The sequence below is a fragment of the Arachis hypogaea genome, chromosome 1 (assembly GCF_003086295.3).
Source record: "Arachis hypogaea cultivar Tifrunner chromosome 1, arahy.Tifrunner.gnm2.J5K5, whole genome shotgun sequence".
Classification (NCBI taxonomy): domain Eukaryota; kingdom Viridiplantae; phylum Streptophyta; class Magnoliopsida; order Fabales; family Fabaceae; genus Arachis; species Arachis hypogaea.
The window spans coordinates 20,123,216-20,145,288 of record NC_092036.1 but is presented as its reverse complement, the minus strand read 5'-3'; the positions used below and the strand labels follow the sequence as shown (position 1 = coordinate 20,145,288).

The following is a 22,073-nucleotide window of genomic DNA, read 5'->3' as shown; positions in this document are numbered from 1 at the left end:
TTTTGAAAAAGATTTTGAAATTAGAAATCAAAAAGATTTGATTGAAAACTTATTTTGAAAAAGATGTGGTTAAGAAGATATGATTAGTTTTAAAAAGATGTGATTGAGAAGATATGATTTGAAAAACATTTTAAAAAGATTTGATTTTGAAAATTAAAAACTTGACTAACAAGAAAAGATATGATTCAAACATTAAACCTTTCTCAACAGAAAAGGCAACATACTTGAAATGTTGAATCAAATCATTAATTGATAGTAAGTATCTTTGAAAATGGAAAGAAATTGATTTTGAAAAAGTTTTGATTGAAAAATTGATTTGAAAAAGATTTGATTTTAAAAAGATTTTGAAAACTTTAAAAAAAATGAATTTGAAAGCAAAATCTTCCCCCTTGTGCCATCCTGGCGTTAAACGCCCAGAATGGTGCACATTCTGGCGTTTAACGCTCAAAATGCTACCTCTTTGGGCGTTAAACGCCCAACCAGGTACCCTGGCTGGCGTTTAAACGCCAGTCTGTCCTTCTTCACTGGGCGTTTTGAACGCCCAGCTTTTTCTGTGTGATTCCTCTGCAGTATGTTCTGAATCTTCAATTCTCTGTATTATTGACTTGAAAAGACACAAATTAAAAATATTTTTGGATTTTTAATAATGAGGAATAATCAAAATGCAACTAAAATCAAATAACAATGCATGAAAGACACCAAACTTAGCAGTTTACATACTACTGACACTAATGAGAATGCATATGAGACACATAAAACACTCAAGTCAATAGAATTCAAAGATCAGAGCATGAAAATCATCAAGAATTACTTGAAGATCTTTAAGACACATGAATGAATGCATGCAATTGACACCAAACTTAAGATGAGACACTAGACTTAAACAAGAAATATTTTTTGTTTTTATGATTTTGTAAATTTTTTTTTTGGTTTTTTCGAAAATTTAAGTAGGAAAGGAAATAAAGATATCAAAATTCTTAATGAGAATTCCAGGAATCATGCAATGTTAGTCTAAAGCTTTAGTCTAAAGGAATTAGACATGGCTAGCCAAGCTTCAGCAGGACATTGCATTCAAGAGCTAAATTGATGAGAATCAATCAGCTTTGGTGATGATAAGAACATCACCTTGAAACACTAGAATTCATTCTTAAGAACTCTGAAGAAAAATACCTAATCTAAGCAACAAGATGAACCGTCAGTTGTCCAAACTAAACAATCCCCGGCAACGGCGCCAAAAACTTGGTGCTGTTGCCGGATCAGAAATTTGGCACTGATGTTACCGGACCAAAAGCTTGCCGAAAACTCGAACAATCCCCGGCAACGGCGCCAAAAACTTGGTGCGCGAAATTGTGAACAATACTTTTCACAACTCTCATAATCCCCGGTCATGAACCCCAAAAACTTGGTGTTCAATACCATGGCATTACACAACTTCGCACAACTAACCAGCAAGTGCACTGGGTCGTCCAAGTAATAAACCTTACGCGAGTAAGGGTCGATCCCACGGAGATTGTTAGTATGAAGCAAGCTATGGTCATCTTGTAAATCTTAGTCAGGTAAACTCAAATGGATATGGTGATGAACGCATAAAAACATAAAGATAAAGATAGAGATACTTATGTAATTCATTGGTAGGAACTTCAGATAAGCGCATGAAGGTGCCTTCCCTTCCGTCTCTCTGCTTTCCTACTGTCTTCATCCAATCCTTCTTACTCCTTTCCATGGCAAGCTTATGTAGGGTTTCACCGTTGTCAGTGGCTACCTCCCATCCTCTCAGTGAAAATGTTCCTATGCTTTGTCACAGCATGGCTAATCATCTGTCGGTTCTCGGTCAGGCCGGAATAGAATCCAGTGATTCTTTTGCGTCTGTCACTAACGCCCCGCCTGCTAGGAGTTTGAAGCACGTCACAGTCATTCAATCATTGAATCCTACTCAGAATACCACAGACAAGGTTAGACCTTCCAGATTCTCTTGAATGCCGCCATCAGTTCTAGCCTATACCACGAAGACTCTGATCTCACGGAATGGTTGGCTCGGTTGTCAGGCGAGCACTCGGTTGTCAGGCGATCAACCATGCATCGTGCAATCAGGAATCCAAGAGATATTCACCCAATCGAAGGTAGAACGGAGGTGGTTGTCAGTCACACGTTCATAGGTGAGAATGATGATGAGTGTCACGGATCATCACATTCATCAAGTTGAAGATCAAGTGATATCTTAGAACAAGAACAAGCGGAATTGAATGGAAGAACAATAGTAATTGCATTAATACTCGAGGTACAGCAGAGCTCCACACCTTAATCTATGGTGTGTAGAAGCTCCACCGTTGAAAATACATAAGAACAAGGTCTAGGCATGGCCGTGAGGCCAGCCTCCCAGTGATCTAAGATAGCATAAAAATGAAGATAGCTACCAAAGTCTACAAATACAATAGTAAAAGGTCCTACTTATAGAGAACTAGTAGCCTAAGGTTTACAGAAATGAGTAAATGACATAAAAATCCACTTCCGGGCCCACTTGGTGTGTGCTTGGGCTGAGCAATGAAGCATTTTCCTGCAGAGACTTCTCTTGGAGTTAAACGCCAGCTTTTATGCCGTTTGGGCGTTTAACTCCCATTTGGGTGCCAGTTCCGGCGTTTAACGCTGGAAATCTTGAAGGTGACTTTGAACGCCGGTTTGGGCCATCAAATCTTGAGCAAAGTATGGACTATCATGTATTGCTGGAAAGCCCAGAATGTCTACTTTCCAACGCCGTTGAGAGCGCGCCAATTGGGCTTCTGTAGCTCCAGAAAATCCACTTCGAGTGCAGGGAGGTCAGAATCCAACAGCATCTGCAGTCCTTTTTAGTCTCTGAATCAGATTTTTGCTCAGGTCCCTCAATTTCAGCCAGAAAATACCTGAAATCACAGAAAAACACACAAACTCATAGTAAAGTCTAGAAAAGTGAATTTTAACTAAAAACTAATAAAAATATACTAAAAACTAACTAGATCATACTAAAAACATACTAAAAACAATGCCAAAAAGCGTACAAATTATCCGCTCATCACCAACCTCTTCTTCAAATCTCATGTCGGATCTCTGGTTACTCATTCCTTTTGAGCATGAAAGGGACCTCGGGGATCACCTTCTTCTTGGCCACAAATTCATTGAAGTGGTCTTGATGGACCTTTTGAGATGAATCTCTCCATCTCCCATGACTCGGAAGTGGAAGCTTTTGCCTTTCCTTTTCTCTTTCTAGAGGTTTCTCCAGCCTTATGTGCCATAAATGGTTATGGAAAAATAAAAAGAAACGCTTTTACCACACCAAACTTAAAAGGTTTGCTCATCCTCAAGAAAAAGAAGAAAGAAGGACGGAGAAGAAGAAGAAATGGAGGAGAAGGAGGGTGAAGAAAGGTTCGACCAAAGAGGGGGAAAAGTGTATATGATGTGTAAAAATGAAGGAGTGATGAGGGGTTTATATAGGAGTGGAAGGGAGGGGTGTCCATGTGTGAGGGTTGGGTTGGGAGGGAAAATTTTTGAATTTTGAATGGTGGGATAGGTGGGGTTTTGGGGAAGAGTGGGTGGATGTGGATGGTAAAGAGGTGATAGGGAAGAGAGAAGGAGGTGATTGGTGAAGGGTTTTGGGGGAGGGTGTTATTGCAATGTGAGAAGAAGAGAGAGATTGAGTTGAGGTAGGTGGGGATCCTGTGGGGTCCACAGATCCTGAGGTGTCAAAGATTTCTCATCTCTGCACCATTCTGGCATGTAAACTCCCCTTTGAGTGTCAATCCTGGCATTAAACGCCAGATTGCTACCCATTTTTGGCGTTTAACGCCAATTTTTCTTCCCTTTCTGGCATTTAACGGCAGCTTGGTGCCCTTTTCTGGCGTTAAACGCTAGTCTGGTGCCCTTTTCTGGTGTTAAACGCCTAGAATGGTGCCAGACTGGGCGTTTAACACCCATTCTGCCACACTTACTGGCGTTTAAACGCCAATAAGCTCATCCTCTAGGGTGTGCTATTTTTAATGCTGTTTTTTATTTTTGCTTTTGTTTTTGTGACTCCACATGATCATCATCCTAAAGAAAACATAAAATAACAATGAAAAATGGAAATTTAACATAGATAAGTAAAAATTGGATTGCCTCCCAATAAGCGCTTCTTTAATGTCAATAGCTTGACAGTGAGCTCTCATAGAGCCTCACAGATATTCAGAGCATGATTGTGGCCTCCCAACACCAAACTTAGAGTTTGAATGTGGGGACTTGGTTTGACTCTGTATTGAAAAAAGCTATTTGTGCTTCTTCCCCATGTGTACAGAAGGAGATCCTTGAGCTTTAAACACAAGGTAGTCCTCATTCACTTGAAGAACTAGCTCTCCTCTGTCTACATCAATCACAGCCTTTGCTGTGGCTAGGAAGGGTCTTCCAAGGATGATGGATTCATCCTCATCCTTCCCAGTGTCTAGGATTATGAAGTCAGCAGGGATGTAAAGGCCTTCAACCTTTACCAAGACATCCTCTACAAGTCCATAAGCCTGTTTCATAGATTTGTCTGCCATCTCTAGTGAGATTCTTGCAGCTTGTACCTCAAAGATTCCCAGTTTCTCCATTACAGAGAGTGGCATGAGGTTTATGCCTGACCCCAGGTCACACAGAGCCTTCTCAAAGATCATGGTGCCTATGGTACAGGGTATTAAGAATTTTCTGGGATCCGGTTTCTTCTAAGGTAATGTCTGCCTAATCAAGTCATTCAGTTCATTGGTGAGCAAGGGGGGTTCATCCTCCCAAGTCTCATTACCAAATAACTTGGCATTCAGCTTCATGATTGCTCCAAGGTACTTAGAAACTTGCTCTTCAGTAATATCTTTATCATCTTCAGAGGAAGAATACTCATCAGAGCTCATGAATGGCAGAAGTAGGTTCAATGAAATCTCTATGGTCTCTGTATGAGCCTCAAATTCCCTTGGTTCCTCAAAGGGAAACTTCTTTTCGTTCAGAGGACATCCCATGAAGTTTTTCTCACTGGGAATCACGTCCTCCTCACTCTCTCCAGGTTTGACCATGTTGGTCATGGTTATGGCCTTGCAGTCTCCCTTGGGATTCTCTTCTGTATTGCTTGGAAGAGTGCTAGGAGGAGTTTCGGTAACCTTTTTACTCAGCTGACCCACTTGTGCCACCAAATTTCTAATGGAGGATCTTGTTTTATTTATGAAACTTAGTGTGATCTTAGATAGATCAGAGACTATGGTTGCTAAGCCAGAATGACTCTGCTCAGAGTTCTCTATCAGTTGCTGAGAAGATGATGGAAAAGGCTTGCTATTGCTAAACCTATTTCTTCTACCATTATTGGTGTTGAAGCCTTTTTGAGGCTTCTGTTAATCCTTCCATGAGTGATTTGGATGATTTCTACATGAAGGATTATAGGTGTTTTCATAGGGTTCTCCCATGTAATTCACCTCTTCCATTGCAGGGTTCTCAGGATCATAAGCTTCTTCTTCAGAAGATGCTTCTTTATTACTGGTGGATGTAGCTTGCAATCCAGTCAGGTTCTAAGAAATTATATTGACTTGCTGAGTCAATAATTTGTTCTGAGCCAATATGGCATTCAGAGTATCAATCTCAATAACTCCTTTCTTCTGGATTGTCCCATTGTTCACAGGATTTCTTTCAGAAGTGTACATGAACTGGCTATTTGCAACCATTTCAATGAGTTCTTGGGCTTCTGCAGGCATTTTCTTCAAATGAATAGATCCGCCTGCAGAATGGTCCAATGACATCTTGGATAACTCAAACAGACCATCATAGAAGATACCTATGATGCTCCATTCTGAAAGCATGTCAGAAGGACACCTTCTGATCAATTGCTTGTATCTTTCCCAAGCTTCATAGAGGGATTCACCTTCCTTCTGTTTGAAGGTTTGAACTTCCACTCTAAGCTTACTAATCTTTTGAAGTGGAAAAAATTTAGCTAAGACGGTATTGACCAGCTCTTCCCAAGAGTTCAGGCTATCTCTAGGTTGTGAGTTCAACTATATACTAGCTTTGTAGACCTCGGGATCAACTCCATTGGTCTTAACAGTGTCACAAATTTGCAAAAATTCAGCCAAGAACTGATGAGGATCATCCAATGGAAGTCTATGAAACTTACAATTCTGTTGCATCAGAGAAACTAATTGAGGCTTAAGCTCAAAGTTGTTTGCTCCAATGGCAGGAATAGAGATGCTTCTCCTATAGAAGTCGGGAGTTGGTGCAGTAAAGTCACCAAGCACCTTCCTTGCATTGTTGTTGTTGGGTTCGGCCATGTCTGTTTTGTCTGCTTCCTTTTCAAAAATTTCTGTCAGGTCCTCTTCAAAGTATTGTGCTTTAGCTACTCTTAGCTTTCTCTTCAGAGTCCTTTAAGATTCAGGATCAGCTTCAACAAGAATGCCTTTATCTTTGTTCCTACTCATATGAAAGAGAATAAAACAAAGAAAGTATGGAATCTTCTATGTCACAGTATAGAGATTCCTTGATGTGTCAGAGGAAAAGAAGAATAGAAGGATGAGGTAGAGAGAAGAATTTGAACTTATAGAGAGGGAGGGGTCCGAATTATTAAAGGAGAATAAGTGTTAGTGATTAAATAGAAAGAGATGGGAGAGAGAGAATTTTCGAAAAATTTTTTGAAATAAAAAGAGATTAGAATTTAAAACAATTAGTTAATCAAAGAGAATTTTGAAAAAGAGGTTAGTGACCTTCGAAAATTAGAGGTGAGAGAAGTAGTTAGGTGGTTTTAAAAAAGATAAGAGATAATAAATTTTGAAAAGATAAGAAGTTAGAAAGAGATTTTGAAATTAGAATTTAAAAAGATGTGATTTGAAAAATATATGATTTAAAAAGATATGATTGAAAAGATATTATTGAAAAACAATTTAAAAAAAAGATTTGATTTTTAAAATTGATGACTTGACTAACAAGAAATTAAAAGATATGATTCTAAAATTCAAATATTGAACTTTTCTTAACAAGAAAGTAACAAACTTGAAATTTTTGAATCACAACATTAATTGTTAGCAAGGATTTTTGAAAATATTAAAAGAAAAATGAAACAGATTTGATTTTGAAAAAGATATGATTGATAAGAGAGGATATGAAAAAGATAAGATTTTGAAAAATTAGTTTTAAAACTTGAAAAATTGAAAAAGATTTGAATTGAAAACAAAATTACCTCCCTGGTGTTATCCTGGCGTTAAACGCCCAGAATGGATACCATTCTGGGCGTTTAACGCCCACTAGGCTACCTCCTTGGGCGTTAAACGCCCAGCCAAGTACCTTGGCTAGCGTTTAAACGCCAGAAATCCTTCTTTACTAGGCGTTTTGAACGCCCAGCTTTTTCTCTGTGATTCCTCTGCTGTATGTTCTGAATCTTCAATTCTCTGTATTATTGACTTGAAAATACATAATTTTGATTTTTTTTTGAATTTTTAATGATGAGAGAGAAAAGTAACAGAATGAAATTAAACATGAAAAACTAAGATCAAAACAAGGAATGCATGCAAGAACACTTTGAATGTCAAGATGAACATCAAGAACACTATGAAGATCATGATGAACATCAAGAACATATTTTTGAATATTTTTAAGAAAAGAAAGACATGCAAGACACCAAACTTAGAAATTTTCATACTAGAGACACTAACAATTTGAGAATGCACATGAGAAACAACAAAAGATACAAAACAATAGAATTTAAAGATCAGACAAAGAAAATCATCAAGAACAACTTGAAGATCAATGAAGAACACAAGAACACACTTTCGAAAAATGCAAGAAGAATAAAGACATGCAATTGACACCAAACTTAAAAATTGACACTAGACTCAAACAAAAAACATAAAATTTTTGTTTTTATGATTTTATAAATTTATTTGTTTTTTTTTTCGAAAAAATTTTTGAAAAAACGAAAAAGAAGAAAAAATTTTTTGAAATATTTTTGAAAACTTTTTGAAAATAAAATAAAGGTTGAAACAAGAAGAAAATTACCTAATCTAAGCAACAATATGAACCGTTAGTTATCCAAACTCGAACAATCCCCGGCAACGGTGCCAAAAACTTGGTACGTGAAATCGTGAGTTCACACTTTTCTCACAACTCCGCGCAGCTGACCAGCAAGTGCACTGGGTCGTCCAAGTAATACCTTACGTGAGTAAGGGTCGATCCCACGGAGATTGTCAGCTTGAAGCAAGCTATGGTTATCTCTTAACTCTCATTCAGGCAGATTCAAATGGTTATGGGGTGTTGATAATTAAAAGACAGATAAAACATAAAATAGGATAGAGATAATTATGTAATTCATTGGTAGGAATTTCAGATAAGCATATGGAGATGCTTTGTTCCTTTTGAATTCCTGCTTTCCTACTACTTTCATCCAGTCATGCGTACTCATTTCCATGGCAAGTTGTATGTTGGGGGATCACCGTTGTCAATGGCTACAGTCCGTCCTCTCAATGAAAATGGTCCGGCTACGGGTTACGTAGGGCTAATCATCTGTCGGTTCTCACTTGTGTTGGAATAAGATCCAATGATCCTTTTGGGCACTGTCACTGCGCCCAGCACTCGCGAGTTTGAAGCTTGTCACAGTCATCCCATCCCAGATCCTACTCGGAATACCACAGACAAGGTTTAGACTTTCCGGATCTCAAGGATGCTGCCAATTGATTCTAGCTTATACCACGAAAACTCTGATCTCATAAAATGGAAGGCTCTGTTGTCAGGAGAGGCAACCATGTGTCGTGGACCAGGAGGCCAAGAGATATATATCCAAGCTTGTTTTCAAGTAGAACGGAAGTAGTTGTCAGGCACGCGTTCATAAGTGAGAATGGTGATGAATGTCACTTGATCATCACATTCATCATGTTGAAATGCCAGTGAATATCTTAGAACATGAATAAGCTTGAATTGAATAGAAAACAGTAGTAATTGCATTAATTCATGAGGAACAGCATAGCTCCACACCTTAATCTATGAGGTGTAGAAACTCCACCGTTGAAAATACATAAGTAATGAAGGTCCAGGCATGGCCGAATGGCCAGCCCCCTAAGCGTGATCAAGAGATCAACAGTGATACAAAGATAGTCTCAAAAATGATCTAAAGATCTCCCCCTTTAAAATACAATAGTAAAAGGTCATATTTATAATGACTAGTAACCTAGGATTTACAGAGATAAGTAATGATGCAGAAATCTACTTTTGGGGCCCACTTGGTGTGTGCTTGGGCTGAGCATTGAAGCTTTCATGTGCATAGGCTTTTTTTGGAGTTAAACACCAGCTCTGGTGCCAGTTTGGGCGTTTAACTCCAGCTTTTATGCCAGTTCTGGCGTTTAACGCCAGAAAAGGGTAGAAAGTTGGCGTGAAAATGCCAGTTTGCGTTATCAAAACTCGGGCAAAGTATGGACTATTATATATTGCTGAAAATCCCAAGATGTCTACTTTTCAACGCAATTGAGAGCGCGCCAAATGGGATTCTATAGCTCCAAAAAATCCAGAAAAACACAAAAACTCATAGTAAAGTCCAGAAATATGATTTTTGCATAAAAACTAATAAAAATTTACTAAAAAGTAACTAAAACATATTAAAAACTATGTAAAAACAATGCCAAAAAGCGTATAAATTATCCACTCATTAGGGAGTAATAAACAATTCTCATCACAACTGATAATGATAACTAGGATGAGATTTCCAATTCTCATACCTTGCAAGGGTGTTCATGATAATTAATTTACTTTATTGCTAATTTATTTCCTTGTTCCCTATTTCAAAAACCCAAAAATATACCTTTTTCCATAAGCAATAATAAATCATACTTCCCTGCAATTCCTTAAGAGACGACCCGAGGTTTCAATACTTCGATTATAAATTTTATTGGGTTTGCTTTAGTGACAAACAAGTTTTTTTGTACGAAAGGATTTTTGTTGGTTTAGAAGCTATACTTTCAACGAGAGCTTATTTGTAAAATTCTTTACCGGCAAAAGTCCGTTCGCCAAAATGGTGCCGTTGCCGGGGAGTTGCAAACGTGTGCCTTATTATTGGTTATTGTAAATATCTTCTTTTCCTGTTTATTTGTTTTTTGTTTTTATTCTTGATTTTAATTTTTATTCACTATTATGAATTCTCACCCCTCTGGCTTTAAGTTTGGTTCCAATATTGTTACAAGGAATGGAAGCTATAATAGGAACATGCATCAAGGTCGAAACAATCAAAGATGGGATGAACCACAAGGATTTGATCAACTCTCTTGGCAACAACCCCCTCCAATGCGCTATAACCAACAACCATTCTATGATGCATACCAAGACAATAGTTATGGTGGACCTTTTTCTGACAACCAACCTCCACCAAATTACTATGGTCAAGAGCCATTCCGAGGTACGTACCAAGATGATAGATATGGTGGACCCCCTTGTAGTTACCAACAAGTCCCACCATATGCTTATGAACCACCTCCTCACCATAACTTTGAACCATCATACTCACAAGCACCTTACCACCAAACACCTCCATATGACCCTAATCCTTACCCACCATACCAAGAGCCTTATAAGCCATATCTAGAACCACCACCTCAATGTATACCATCTCCATATCCTTATCAAGAGGACCCACCTTCGTGTTATGAGCCCTTTGTCCAACAAATGAACCCTCCTATCCACCCCAAACCTCCATGGAGAACACACTTACCTCTCTCATTGGTCTCACCTTTAAACTCCAAAATCTTATATCCCGCATGAACCACCCCTCTACCTCCAATATTCAACTCTCAAGCTCTAGTGCACTTTCATTTCAACCACATAATGATCCACCCATCCCATCACCACCCTCCATGAAAGAGCACCCACATCCATCAATCCAAGAACAACATTATCCCAATGATGTTATTGACATGGAATAAGAGAAAAGGGATCATCTTAGGGATGCAATGGATCGGTTACACACGGCCTTATTTCTAAAGGAGTAAGAGGAGGCCCAACATGTGGAGGTAGGAGATACCCTTGAAGATGAAGGAGTAGTTGAAGGGAGTTGTCATGTAAAGGTAATCATCAAGGAGGAGTGCGATTTTATGCTAGAACAACTGGACAAAGCTGCAATAGTTAAAGAGGAAGTGGTTGAAGATTTCGGAGATGCGGAACCTCCATTTGAACCTCAAGTCATGGAGCCTCCTTCCAAGACGGTTGCATTTGATGTTGAGGAGGGTGTACAACCTCCAAGGCATGTCATGGTTGAAGACTTGGAAGAGGTTGATCAAGAGATAGAGATTCAAGAAGAAGAAGCACAACCTCCCATGCCATTGGTAAGCAATGAAGAAGAGACTGGATTGGAAGAAATCTACCAAGAGGAAGAGGTTGATGTTGAAGAAGCTTGCAACGAGGTGGAGGTTGTCAAAGAAGAGCACAAGGGAGTGGAGCTTGCAAGATCATTAGAAACACCTCTCCCAAGGCCATTATCGTCTAACACAACATTCAAGTGGGTAAAATTCTTATCCTTGACCTTTACTTTCCCACTTGAATATGGGCTACTGGAGACGGATGGTTAACTTAGAGCTCTATGTGGCTTTAAGAGTAAGAGGGAGATGGTTAGATGTAAGAGTTGTCATACAAAGTTCATTATGGTTGCACGCTCTAAGTTGAAGTGTAAGGATTGGTGTAGAGCTCGATTGAATGGGTCTAGGAAGTTGTTTGGACGCCTCAGTGAGAATTCAAATTGCTTGCCACCCGGTTGGAACAATGATGATCAACAAGAAGACGGGTGCAAAAGTAAGGTTTGGGACCCCAGAATGCAGTCTAGCAATCAACACTCTTGGGGCCTTGTCACTTGTTTTAACTTGCTTGAAGGCTCTTTGCGCCTAGTTTGGGACCCCGGAGGCTATTGGAGTTACAAAAATTGGTGGAGATTCCGGGATGAGTTCAAGCACAAGCCACCATGACAAGGGGCTCACCGAATGTCCAACTTAAGGACTATAACTAAAAGTGCTAGGTGGGAGACAACCCACCATGGTATAATCGTTCCTTTTTATTCTTAATCCTATTTTATTTTATTTTTACTAGTGTTCATTCATAATTTTTGCATTTTCACCTGCATTCTACATTTACATCTGCATATTGCATAAAAAAAGTGGCAGAGAGTTGTGTAGGAGCAATGCAAAAAGTGTGCCAATCACATAAGCATCACCACGCACACGCGTCCTTCACGTGTGCGTGTCATTTTGAACATTTGGCACTTCACGCGTACGCGTCAATGACGTGCACGCGTGACCTAGGAAAATCGGTGTAAAGAGGTGTCGGGCCGAAATTTGTGATGGCCTGGTGCGGGCACTGTGCCCAAGGGACAAATTCACCCACGCGTACGCGTCCCTGACGCGTGCGCGCCATTTTCAAATTCTGACCACTCATGTGTACGCGTCAATGACGCGTACGCGTCACATGTTATTTTGGCACACATCCCAAGACAAACAGAGAGTTGTGTGCGCGCAAGGATGCCTTCGTGCGAGTAGCACAAACACGGTCACGCGTACGTGAGACCGATGCCCACGCGTCACCTTCCAATTTTTGGGACCCACGCGTACACGTGGAGTACGCATGCGCGTCACTAGCACAACACTACCAGATCCCTGCGCTGACACTTTTCTTATCTTTTCTTTTCTAATCCTTATTTCTTTCTTCTTTCTTTCTCTTCTTTCTTTTTTATTATCCATTCTTTTTCTCCTTCTTCTTCCTTTACTTTTGCTTCTTCTTCCCTCTTCCATCATATCTTCTTCACCTCACATTCTCCATTATCTCTCTTTGTCCCCTTCTTCTCAAGGTTTTTTCTTTCTATTTTCTTTCTTCTCTTCTTATTATTTATTTATTTTTACATTATTTTACTTGGTGTTAGAAATCTAATTGGGTGATTGTTTTCTTCTATAATTTCTTGTGGATTATTAAGGAGTTGTTTGATAATTATCACTAATTATTTTTGGATTGTTTGCATGTTCAAATTTAATACTTTCAATAACATATTTACCATGCATGCTAAGTGTTTGTGAAAAGTCCGTATAGCATTATGAATTCTTAATTATTCTATCATTTCACTCTAATGCCTATTTTTCACAAAATCCTTCCAAAATTTTATTAATTAAATATAATTGTCAATACAAACGTTATTGTTAGTTTGTTACGACTGATAATACATTTTGGCTTTTAATGCTTGATCTATGCTACTCATGCCTTTGCCAGCATGCCAATAAACATCTTGCATTTAATTGCCTCAATATATCATGCTATATTTTCATTGATGTCCTAATTACATGGAGTCGCGACCATGTGTTAACGACATTCTTCTTTACCTTGGCATGATTATCACTGGTACTACCCCCTTTCTTGCTCTATCCCTTTGAATTCATGTCCCTTTCTCTTTTCCCTTTTCAGGATGGCCACTAGGAAGGGTACAGAGAGAGCCTCTAACAAGTCACTGGCAAGGAAAAGAACAAAAAGCACAAGCACCTTCAACAAATCAACTGCTCCCTCAGATACTTTAGAGGTTGGACCGACGGGATCGGCAGGCGAAGTGAATGGAGCGCCGTAACAAGCGCCAATTTACATACCTCAAGGAGCTGATTGTTGGCAACCACCCACTTGAGGAAGACCAAAGGACACACCGGACTCCACCTTACCTACCAGCATCGGGAGCTATGACGGTCTCGATTGTGGAGATGCTGCTACCAGCCCCCTTTGTTCCTGACTGATGGCACCGAGGACGGTGCCAAGCTTTAAGTGTAGGGAGGTCGGTCAGTACCTGACTTCCGGAGGTAACTTTTCTCTCTTAACACCAACATTTTTAGTTTTTCTTTTGTTAGTTAGGATAGATTGCATGTTAATAATTGCTTGCATGTATGTTTTGCTTGGTTAAAGTAATGAGTTTCTTTTCAAGACCCTTTTTATAGTATTTCACTAATTTAAATCAAAATTTTTGTATTAAAACTTGTTGGCAGTTATATTTGGAACATGAATTATAACTAAGAACACATAACCCTGTGAGATTTGAGCTTAATTACATGGTTACATTATTTAACCATAATATTTTATTCTTGTGTGTTTTCTTCTCTATGATTGTAATCTATATTTTGTTCCATTCTATATGTCCAATATTTAGTGTATTTAAATGCATGCATATGATTGAGGCCATTATTTGATTACTTGCTCACTTGTCCCAAATAGCCTACCCTTTCATTTACCTTTGTTAGCCACTTTGAGCTTTTTAATCCTCGTTTGTTCTATATTTTACCACATCACTAAGCCTTAAACAGAAAAATAATTAATTACCCCAAATGAATCTTTGGTTAGCTTAAGTTAGAGATTGTGTGTCAATTAAGTGTGGAAAAACTGTGGGAACATGGGTTGATAGGAATATGTTATATTTTTACTTTATTTAAATATTGGGAATTTGGGTACCTACTCATGTGAGATAAAAAAAATTTTAAAAAAATCCATGTGCATTGATATGTTATGTTTACTTTTATATTTTTAATTCAAAAAGAAAAAAAAAAGAAAAAAAAGAAAAAAATATATATATATAATATAAATAAATAAATAAGTGGACAAAATTACCCCAATGTTAAGTTAATAAAAGATCAATGCATATGTGATACAAATTAAAAGAAAAGTTGATACATGAGTATATGATGCAAAAATGGGTATTTTGGGTAGCTAGGCATGATTTAAGAAGCTATATAGAGCGTGTATGTGTTTATGTGAGAGCTTATGTTAGTCAAGGATTCAATTTATAGCTCACTTAGTCATACATATGTCCTTACCCTTATCTTGATCCCATTACAACCTTAAAAAGACCTCATGATGTTTGCATTGGTACATTAAACACTTGTTGATTAGTTAGGTGAAAACCAAGGTTTAGAAAGTATGATTAGAGAAGAGTAGAGTGAATTACCCTATATACTTGAGAGATTAGAGTGCACATACACTACCAGTGAGGGTTCAATGCTTGATTCTATGTTCCCTGCTTTCATAAGCTGTCTTCTTACAAGTTTACTTATCTTTACTATATGATTTGAATTAGTGAAATTTGATATATGTTTGTCTAGGAGAACTTGTTTACTTTTAACCAAGTAGATAGAAACATCTTAGCATATAGTTGCATTCACATATAGGTTGCATTTCATACATTTTACCATTCCTCTTCACTCCTTTATAGCTTCTCTTGGATTAAGCATGAGGACACGCTAATGTTTAAGTGTGGGGAGGTTGATAAACCACTATTTTATAATTTATATTATGATCAATTAAGTGATTTCTATCAAGTCTTTGCTCACTTATTCATATAAATTGCATGGTTTTACAAATCCTTCCTTATTCCTTAATATATGTGAAAAATATGTTTCCTAGACCATAAAATTATTAATTTTAATTATCCTTTATTACCATTTGATGCCGTGATCCGTGTGTTGAGTATTTTCAGGCTTTATAAGACAGGAATGACTTAGAGAACAGGAAGGAAACATGCAAAAGTGGAAGGAACGCGCAAAAATGAAGTTTTGAAGGAAACGACAGCGACGCGCACGCATGGACGACGCGGACACGTGACTTGCGCAGAACCCAAGCAACGCTCGCGCATGGACGACGCGAACGCATGCCTAGCGCAAAGCACAAGCGACACGTACGCATGACTGACGCGTACGCGTGACAAGAAAAACTTCCAAATGACGTGCACGGGTGACGGACACCACGTGCAGAAAATTGCAGAAAACGTCCCCAGCAATTTCTGGGCTATTTTTTACCCAGTTCTCGCCTCAAAAAACATAGATTAGAGGCTATAAAGTGGGGAAATCCATTTATTCATAGGAGAGGCTCATAATTCAAAATTTTTAGGTTTTAGATATAGTTTCTAGAGAGAGAGGCTCTCTCCTTTCTCTTAGTTTTTAGGATTTAGGATTTATCTTAAGTTAGGTTTACTTCTTCTTCATTCCAGGTTCAATGTTCCTTTACTTTAATTTCTCTTCTATTTTTATTTATTCTATTACTTTGGTTTATAAACTCCATGTTAGGATTGATTTTCTTATTTAATACACATTAAGGTATTTCAGATTTATGATTGCTTTCTTCTATTTAGGATATAAATAATTTGGATTTTCTCCTCCCTTTGCTTTGGTTGAGTAATTGGTGACACTTGAGTTATCTAGCTATTGATTGATATTTGAAGTTTGCTGGTTGATTTGGATCCCTCTAAAGTTAGTCTTTCCTTAGGAGTTGACTAGGACTCGAGGAATCAAATTAATTAGTTCACTTGACTTTCTTTTACTTAGTAAAGGTTAACTAAGTGGGAGCAATAAACAATTCTAATCACAATTGATAAGGATAACTAGGATGGAATTTCCAATTCTCATACCTTGCAAGGGTGTTCATGATAATTAATTTACTTTATTGCTAATTTATTTCTTTGTTCCCTATTTCAAAAACCAAAAAATATACCTTTTTTCATAACCAATAATAAATCATATTTCCCTGCAATTTCTTGATAGAAGACCCGAGGTTTCAATACTTTGGTTATAAATTTTATTGGGTTTACTTTAGTGACAAACAAGTTTTTTGAACGAAAGGATTTTTGTTGGTTTAGAAGCTATACTTTCAACGAGAGCTTATTTGTAAAATTCTTTACCGGCAAAAGTCCGTTAGCCACACATCCTTTTATAACTATTGAAAATTTGTCTTATTATATCTTATTTACACTGTGCTATCTTGTTTATACTATAAACAATATAAGACATACTATGTATTTTTGTAATTATTTTTAAAATTTTTTATTTCAGTAAATAAAATATTTTTTAATTTATTTAAATAAAAAATTCGACTTCTATGCACATGTTAGTCGAAGGAAATTTTTTTAATAGAGTGAAATTTCAAGTTAATTTTTTTATGATTTTTTAGTCTTAACTTTTGTTGAAAATTAAAGTATTTATCAAGATTCAGAACGTTTAAAATTTTATAAATTTTATTAAAATTTAAATAGAGTTGAATCAGATATAATAAAATAATATATTTATATATAAAAAATATATTTTTAAAAATTTTTTTTATAATTTATTATTGTAAACAAATTTACTGCTAAACAACAACAACAAAGCTTTGTCCCATTAAGTGGGGTCAGCTACATGAATCAAACGATGCTATTGTGCTTTGTCATATATCATATCTACAGAGAGACCGTTTAATTTACTGCTAAACAAATTATACTAATTTTATTAATTAATTTTTTTAATTTTTTTATTTTTGATTGGCTTATACACTCACACACACCTATACACACATGATATCCCCTCTCCCCTTTTTTTTATCAAGTTTGTACTAAATGAGACTCGAACGTGAGACCTCTTAGTAAGAAAGGAAAACATATGCCACTTGAGGTAAGGCTCATTGGCCTGATTTTCAATTAATAGGGTTGAATTGACAAATTTGATTTGGTTCTCATAGTCACAATTTAATAAAAAAATTAGACACTAATTAAGATAATATTTAACCATGAAGTATGGACATTTTGCTGAGTTGTTATGTCTGCGTGTTGAATACTTTTTGGACACAATACTCACCGACACTCGTCTGGCATGCATGTTTGCTGTGTTCAACTGTGTCTTAATAAAAAATAAAATTTTTTTCTCTGAACGCGCTTAGACATACCTAAATACCATCACGTGTCAGCATGTCCAATTTTTTTTTAACATGTATTTTTAAAATAAATTTAGAAATAATATATATCATTATTTATTAAAAAAACAAATATTTTAAATACTTTATATAATTAAAATAAGACATTAAAAATAATTAAAAAAGGGATAAGTACGAAAATCGTCCCTAAGGTAGGGGGCGAAAATCAAATTCGTCCCCGACCTTTTTTTGTTATTAAAATCATCTCCAACGTTACAAAACGTTATAAAATTGTCCTTTTTTATCTCAATTTTATTTTTTGACCAAATTACCCTTAACTATTAATAAAAAATAAAAACAAAAACAAAAACAAAAACAAAAAACTCCTCCCCCACCCCACCCCCACCTCCACCTCCGATGTCTCTTCCCAGTGAGAAAACCTAGCTTCTTCCTCTTCTTGTTCAACTTCAACACCGCCACCCTCCTCCGCCCTCCCCTCGCGCTCTCTCTCCTCTACTCCTCCGTCACCAGCAACTCCATTCTTGATCCCTTAACACCTCTCACTTCTTCCAACCCTTCCTTCGCCACACTCACTAGCCTTGGATCTTGATATCCCCTCCCTTTTGCTCTTTGCAAACTTTTTCTTCCTTCCCTTCTCCCACCAAAGAAAATCTCAAGTCTTCTTCTCTCCTTCAGCAACAACAACAACTAAATCTAGCAACAATAATTCTTTTTCTCTTCTTCACCAGCAACAACAACAAATCCAGCAAATTGAACAATAACAAATTCATCAAAATAAATCACTAATAAATTTAAATTTGACAATAGTTCAACAATCATCAATTGCACTTCAAATCCAAAATCAACAACCACAGAAATTAAAAAGAATTAAAAAAATGATATTCATGTTCTTAAATTTCAACATGTCGAACATCGAAGCTGAGCACCGCGAAGAGGAGGAGGCTCCTGCCGGCGAGGACGAGGACACCGGAGCTCAGGTAGCTCCGATCGTCAGACTCGAAGAGGTCGACATCTCCAGTGGAGAATAGCATCTTCGTTTTTTTCGCCAGTGGAGAAAGTTCAAGCAGAAGCAGAAAGAGAAGCAAAGGCAGTCAATCACAGAAGAAGAAGCAGCGCCGTCAGAGTCCCCTTCCCGACGACGACGTGACGGCGGTGGTGGTGGCGAACCCTAAACGAATAAGTAGGGCGGCGGCGACGGCAAGAAGAAAAATTGAAGTTGAAATTGGGGTTGGAGATTTGAAGAGAGGGGCACGAGGAAGGGGATGGGGGGTTACAGGAGTGGGGTGAGGGAGTTACGAGAGGGTGAAGGGGTGAGGGAGTTACGGGAGTGGGGAGTGGAGAGTGGGGAGTGGGGTGAGGGGTGAGGGGTGAGGGGTGAGGGGTGAGGTGTGTTTTAATTTTTTTAATATTATTTTTAATTATTTTTATTAATATGAAGGGTAATATGGTAAAAAAATAAAATTAAAGTAAAAAATGACGATTTTATAACGTTTTGTAACGTTGAGGATGATTTTAATAACAAAAAAAGGTCGAGGACGATTTTGATTTTCATCCCAAACCTTAGGGATGAAAACAGTACTTAACCCTTAAAAAAATTTATGTTTTAATATTAAGAAGAATATAAAAATATCACTACGATTTATCTAAAAAATAATTTATATTTTATATGTATGCGTGTTCTCGTGTCATATAAGATTTTAAACTTCACGTCTCAGCGTGTCTTGTGTCGTATTGTATCTGATGTCCGTGTCAATATCCGTGCATTATAGATATTTGAGAAGAGTTAACTACTAATTTAGTATAAAAAAGATTTAGCTATTAATAAAAAAAGTCCATAAAAAATATTATCAACAAAACAATTTTTGACTAATTTAAAAATATGAGAAAAATAACTAATAAATATTATATTTTTATAAGTTACAAAAAAATTTTATGTTTAGATTTGTTCATTTGATTTGAATTTTTGTGACAATATTTAAATAAAAATTTAGAAGATACAAAAATATTGATGTCTAAATTTTTTATTTTTTAAAATAATGTGGACATTTATAATAATTTTTTAAAATATTTATTTGATCTAAAATTATCAAAATTTGAAGATGAAAAAATCTTACTTTTTGAATAATGTTTGTAAATATTTGTATCTAAATCTAATCTTTAAAATTATTTTTAAAATATATATTTAATATTTAATTTTTTATGATAATTTTAAATTTTTTGAAAATTTATTTATTATTAATATATTTTGAGATTATTTTTGTTAACAACGTCAACTTTTAATATTATTTTAATAATTTCTTCCATTTAATAATTTAAGAAAGATATCATGAAAAATAGAGATCCAACCGTGGAGGAACACCCATGCGCGGAAACACGGAGCCGCTCACGCCCAAGACCTTGGAATCTCACCCTCCCATACATACAGCACTGTCAACACACCCCCCAAAAAGAAGTATGAGTGCATGTGATGACGCACACAAAAAAAAAAAAAAAGAAAAAAAACCCCGCAGTGCTCTCAGACACACACTAGACATACACACACTCACGCACTACCTCTCACTAACTTGCACACACTACCCACTAACCCAACCACAGTTAAATCTAACTCAACCACCCCCAAAACCTCATTCCTCTTCCTTCTCTTTATTTATATCCCAGCTGCACCTCAATTCGCATTCTCTCATTCCCTCTCTTTCTTTATTTTACCCCTCTCCTCCCTCTGTTTCCCAAACCTCCACCAGTCCACCATCATTCCTTGTAGCCAAAGAAAAAAGAAAGAAACCCATCCTGGTTCCTCTTCTGCCCTCACCCTCCTTTCCTAATTCGTGTTCATGTAAGGGCAATTCGGTAACTTAGCTGTCAGAATAGAACCACAAAATTAAAATTAAAATTAAAAAAAGAGAGAAGCGAAAGAAAAAATAAATAAGAAACCCGGAGGCATGAGTTGCAACGGTTGCCGAGTTCTCCGAAAGGGTTGCAGCGAGACATGCATGTTGCGCCCTTGCTTGCAGTGGATCGAGACACCCGAGGCCCAAGGACACGCCACCGTCTTCGTCGCCAAGTTCTTCGGCCGCGCCGGCCTCATGTCTTTCATTTCCAATGTACCGGAGGCCCAAAGACCCGGTAATTATACCACCTTTCTATAAAACATACCATCTTCAAACGCTTCTATCATTTTTATTTGTTGCGTACTTCTCTTGGTAGTCAACTCCATTGAGACTTCTGTATTGTTATTCAAATTTAAAAAAAAAAAAGAAAGAAACTAACGCTTCTGTGTTTTCTTTTCTCTTATTATTCAGCTCTGTTTCAGTCACTGCTGTTTGAAGCATGTGGAAGAACCGTGAATCCGGTTAATGGTGCTGTGGGGCTCTTGTGGACGGGGAACTGGCACGTGTGCCAGGCGGCAGTGGAGACGGTGCTCCGCGGAGGCACGTTGAGGCCCTCGCCGGAGTTTATGGGGATGGAATCGGCGGGTCCGGTGGTGGCCACCGACGAAGCATCGGAGGCAGAGGTCACGTGCGGTGACATATGGAAGAAGGTTCGAGATCCGAACCCGAGTTGCAGGTTCACAAGCTCACGGTCTACACGTGTTGCTGCCGGCGCCGCCGGGAAGCGTAAGCGGCTGGAGGAGGTGACGAAGGTCCAGACGGCGGCTGATCTTGATCTTCGTCTGACGCCGATCTTCCTTCAGAAGATCGCCGATTACCGGCGCCGTCCAGGATCGCCGTCGATGACGTCGGAGGAGTCCGTGACGACCACGGCGGAGATTGGAGGAGATCAGTGGGGTCACAGCGGTGAACGGAAAGTTCTCAACCTTTTCATTTGAGAACTCTCTCTCCCTCCCTCTGTTATAAATGATTCATGTTTTTGTGAATCAAATTAAAGGAGCAGAGGTCTCTTTTGTGGTTTACTTTTCTTTTGTTTTCTCTCTGTGTTTTGTTTTGGGGAAGAGGGTTTTTGCTGGGTTTGAGAACTCAGCGAGATTTTGCGAGATACCGGCACAGGATTTCTCTCTCTACGGAAAAGAGAAAGATGATGGTTCGTCGGTTATCCTTTCTCCGTTTGGGTTTTTTTTTTTATCCTGCCAAAAATGAAACATGTAATCAGTCTTGTGATGACCGTGGAACATGAATTTTTAATAAATATAATAATATTTTGTTCTTTTAATTGTTAGGAACTTGTGTTAGAATTCACTTGTATATTTTTAAACTCTTTACGGATGGATCTGCAAGGTGAATGATTATAATGAACGCAATTCATGGAAGAATTTACAGCTTTTCATGATATAAATTAACATGATTCATTTTATATAAAAATTCACATGCAGTGGAAGCTGATAATGAATTGATAATTGACAATCAGTAAATAATAATTTAATCAAATTTATTAAATTATTAAACTATTTTTAA

The 22,073-nt window shown here is 37.5% G+C and overlaps 1 protein-coding gene and 1 non-coding gene across 2 annotated transcripts; both read left to right on the top strand.

The window, feature by feature from the left end:
• Window positions 1–5,813: 5,813 nt before the first annotated feature.
• On the top strand, window positions 5,814–5,921 carry LOC112715994 (small nucleolar RNA R71). The gene has a single exon (XR_003160124.1). It is a non-coding gene; the product is annotated as a small nucleolar RNA R71 (small nucleolar RNA).
• A 14,166-nt stretch (window positions 5,922–20,087) lies between these two features.
• Window positions 20,088–21,837, top strand: LOC112800240 (LOB domain-containing protein 38). Its single transcript, XM_025842412.3, has 2 exons — window positions 20,088–20,787; window positions 20,964–21,837. Exons 1-2 carry the CDS (start codon window positions 20,604–20,606, stop codon window positions 21,488–21,490), a joined length of 711 nt encoding a protein of 236 aa, XP_025698197.1. The 5' UTR covers window positions 20,088–20,603; the 3' UTR covers window positions 21,491–21,837.
• The last annotated feature ends 236 nt before the right edge of the window (window positions 21,838–22,073 follow it).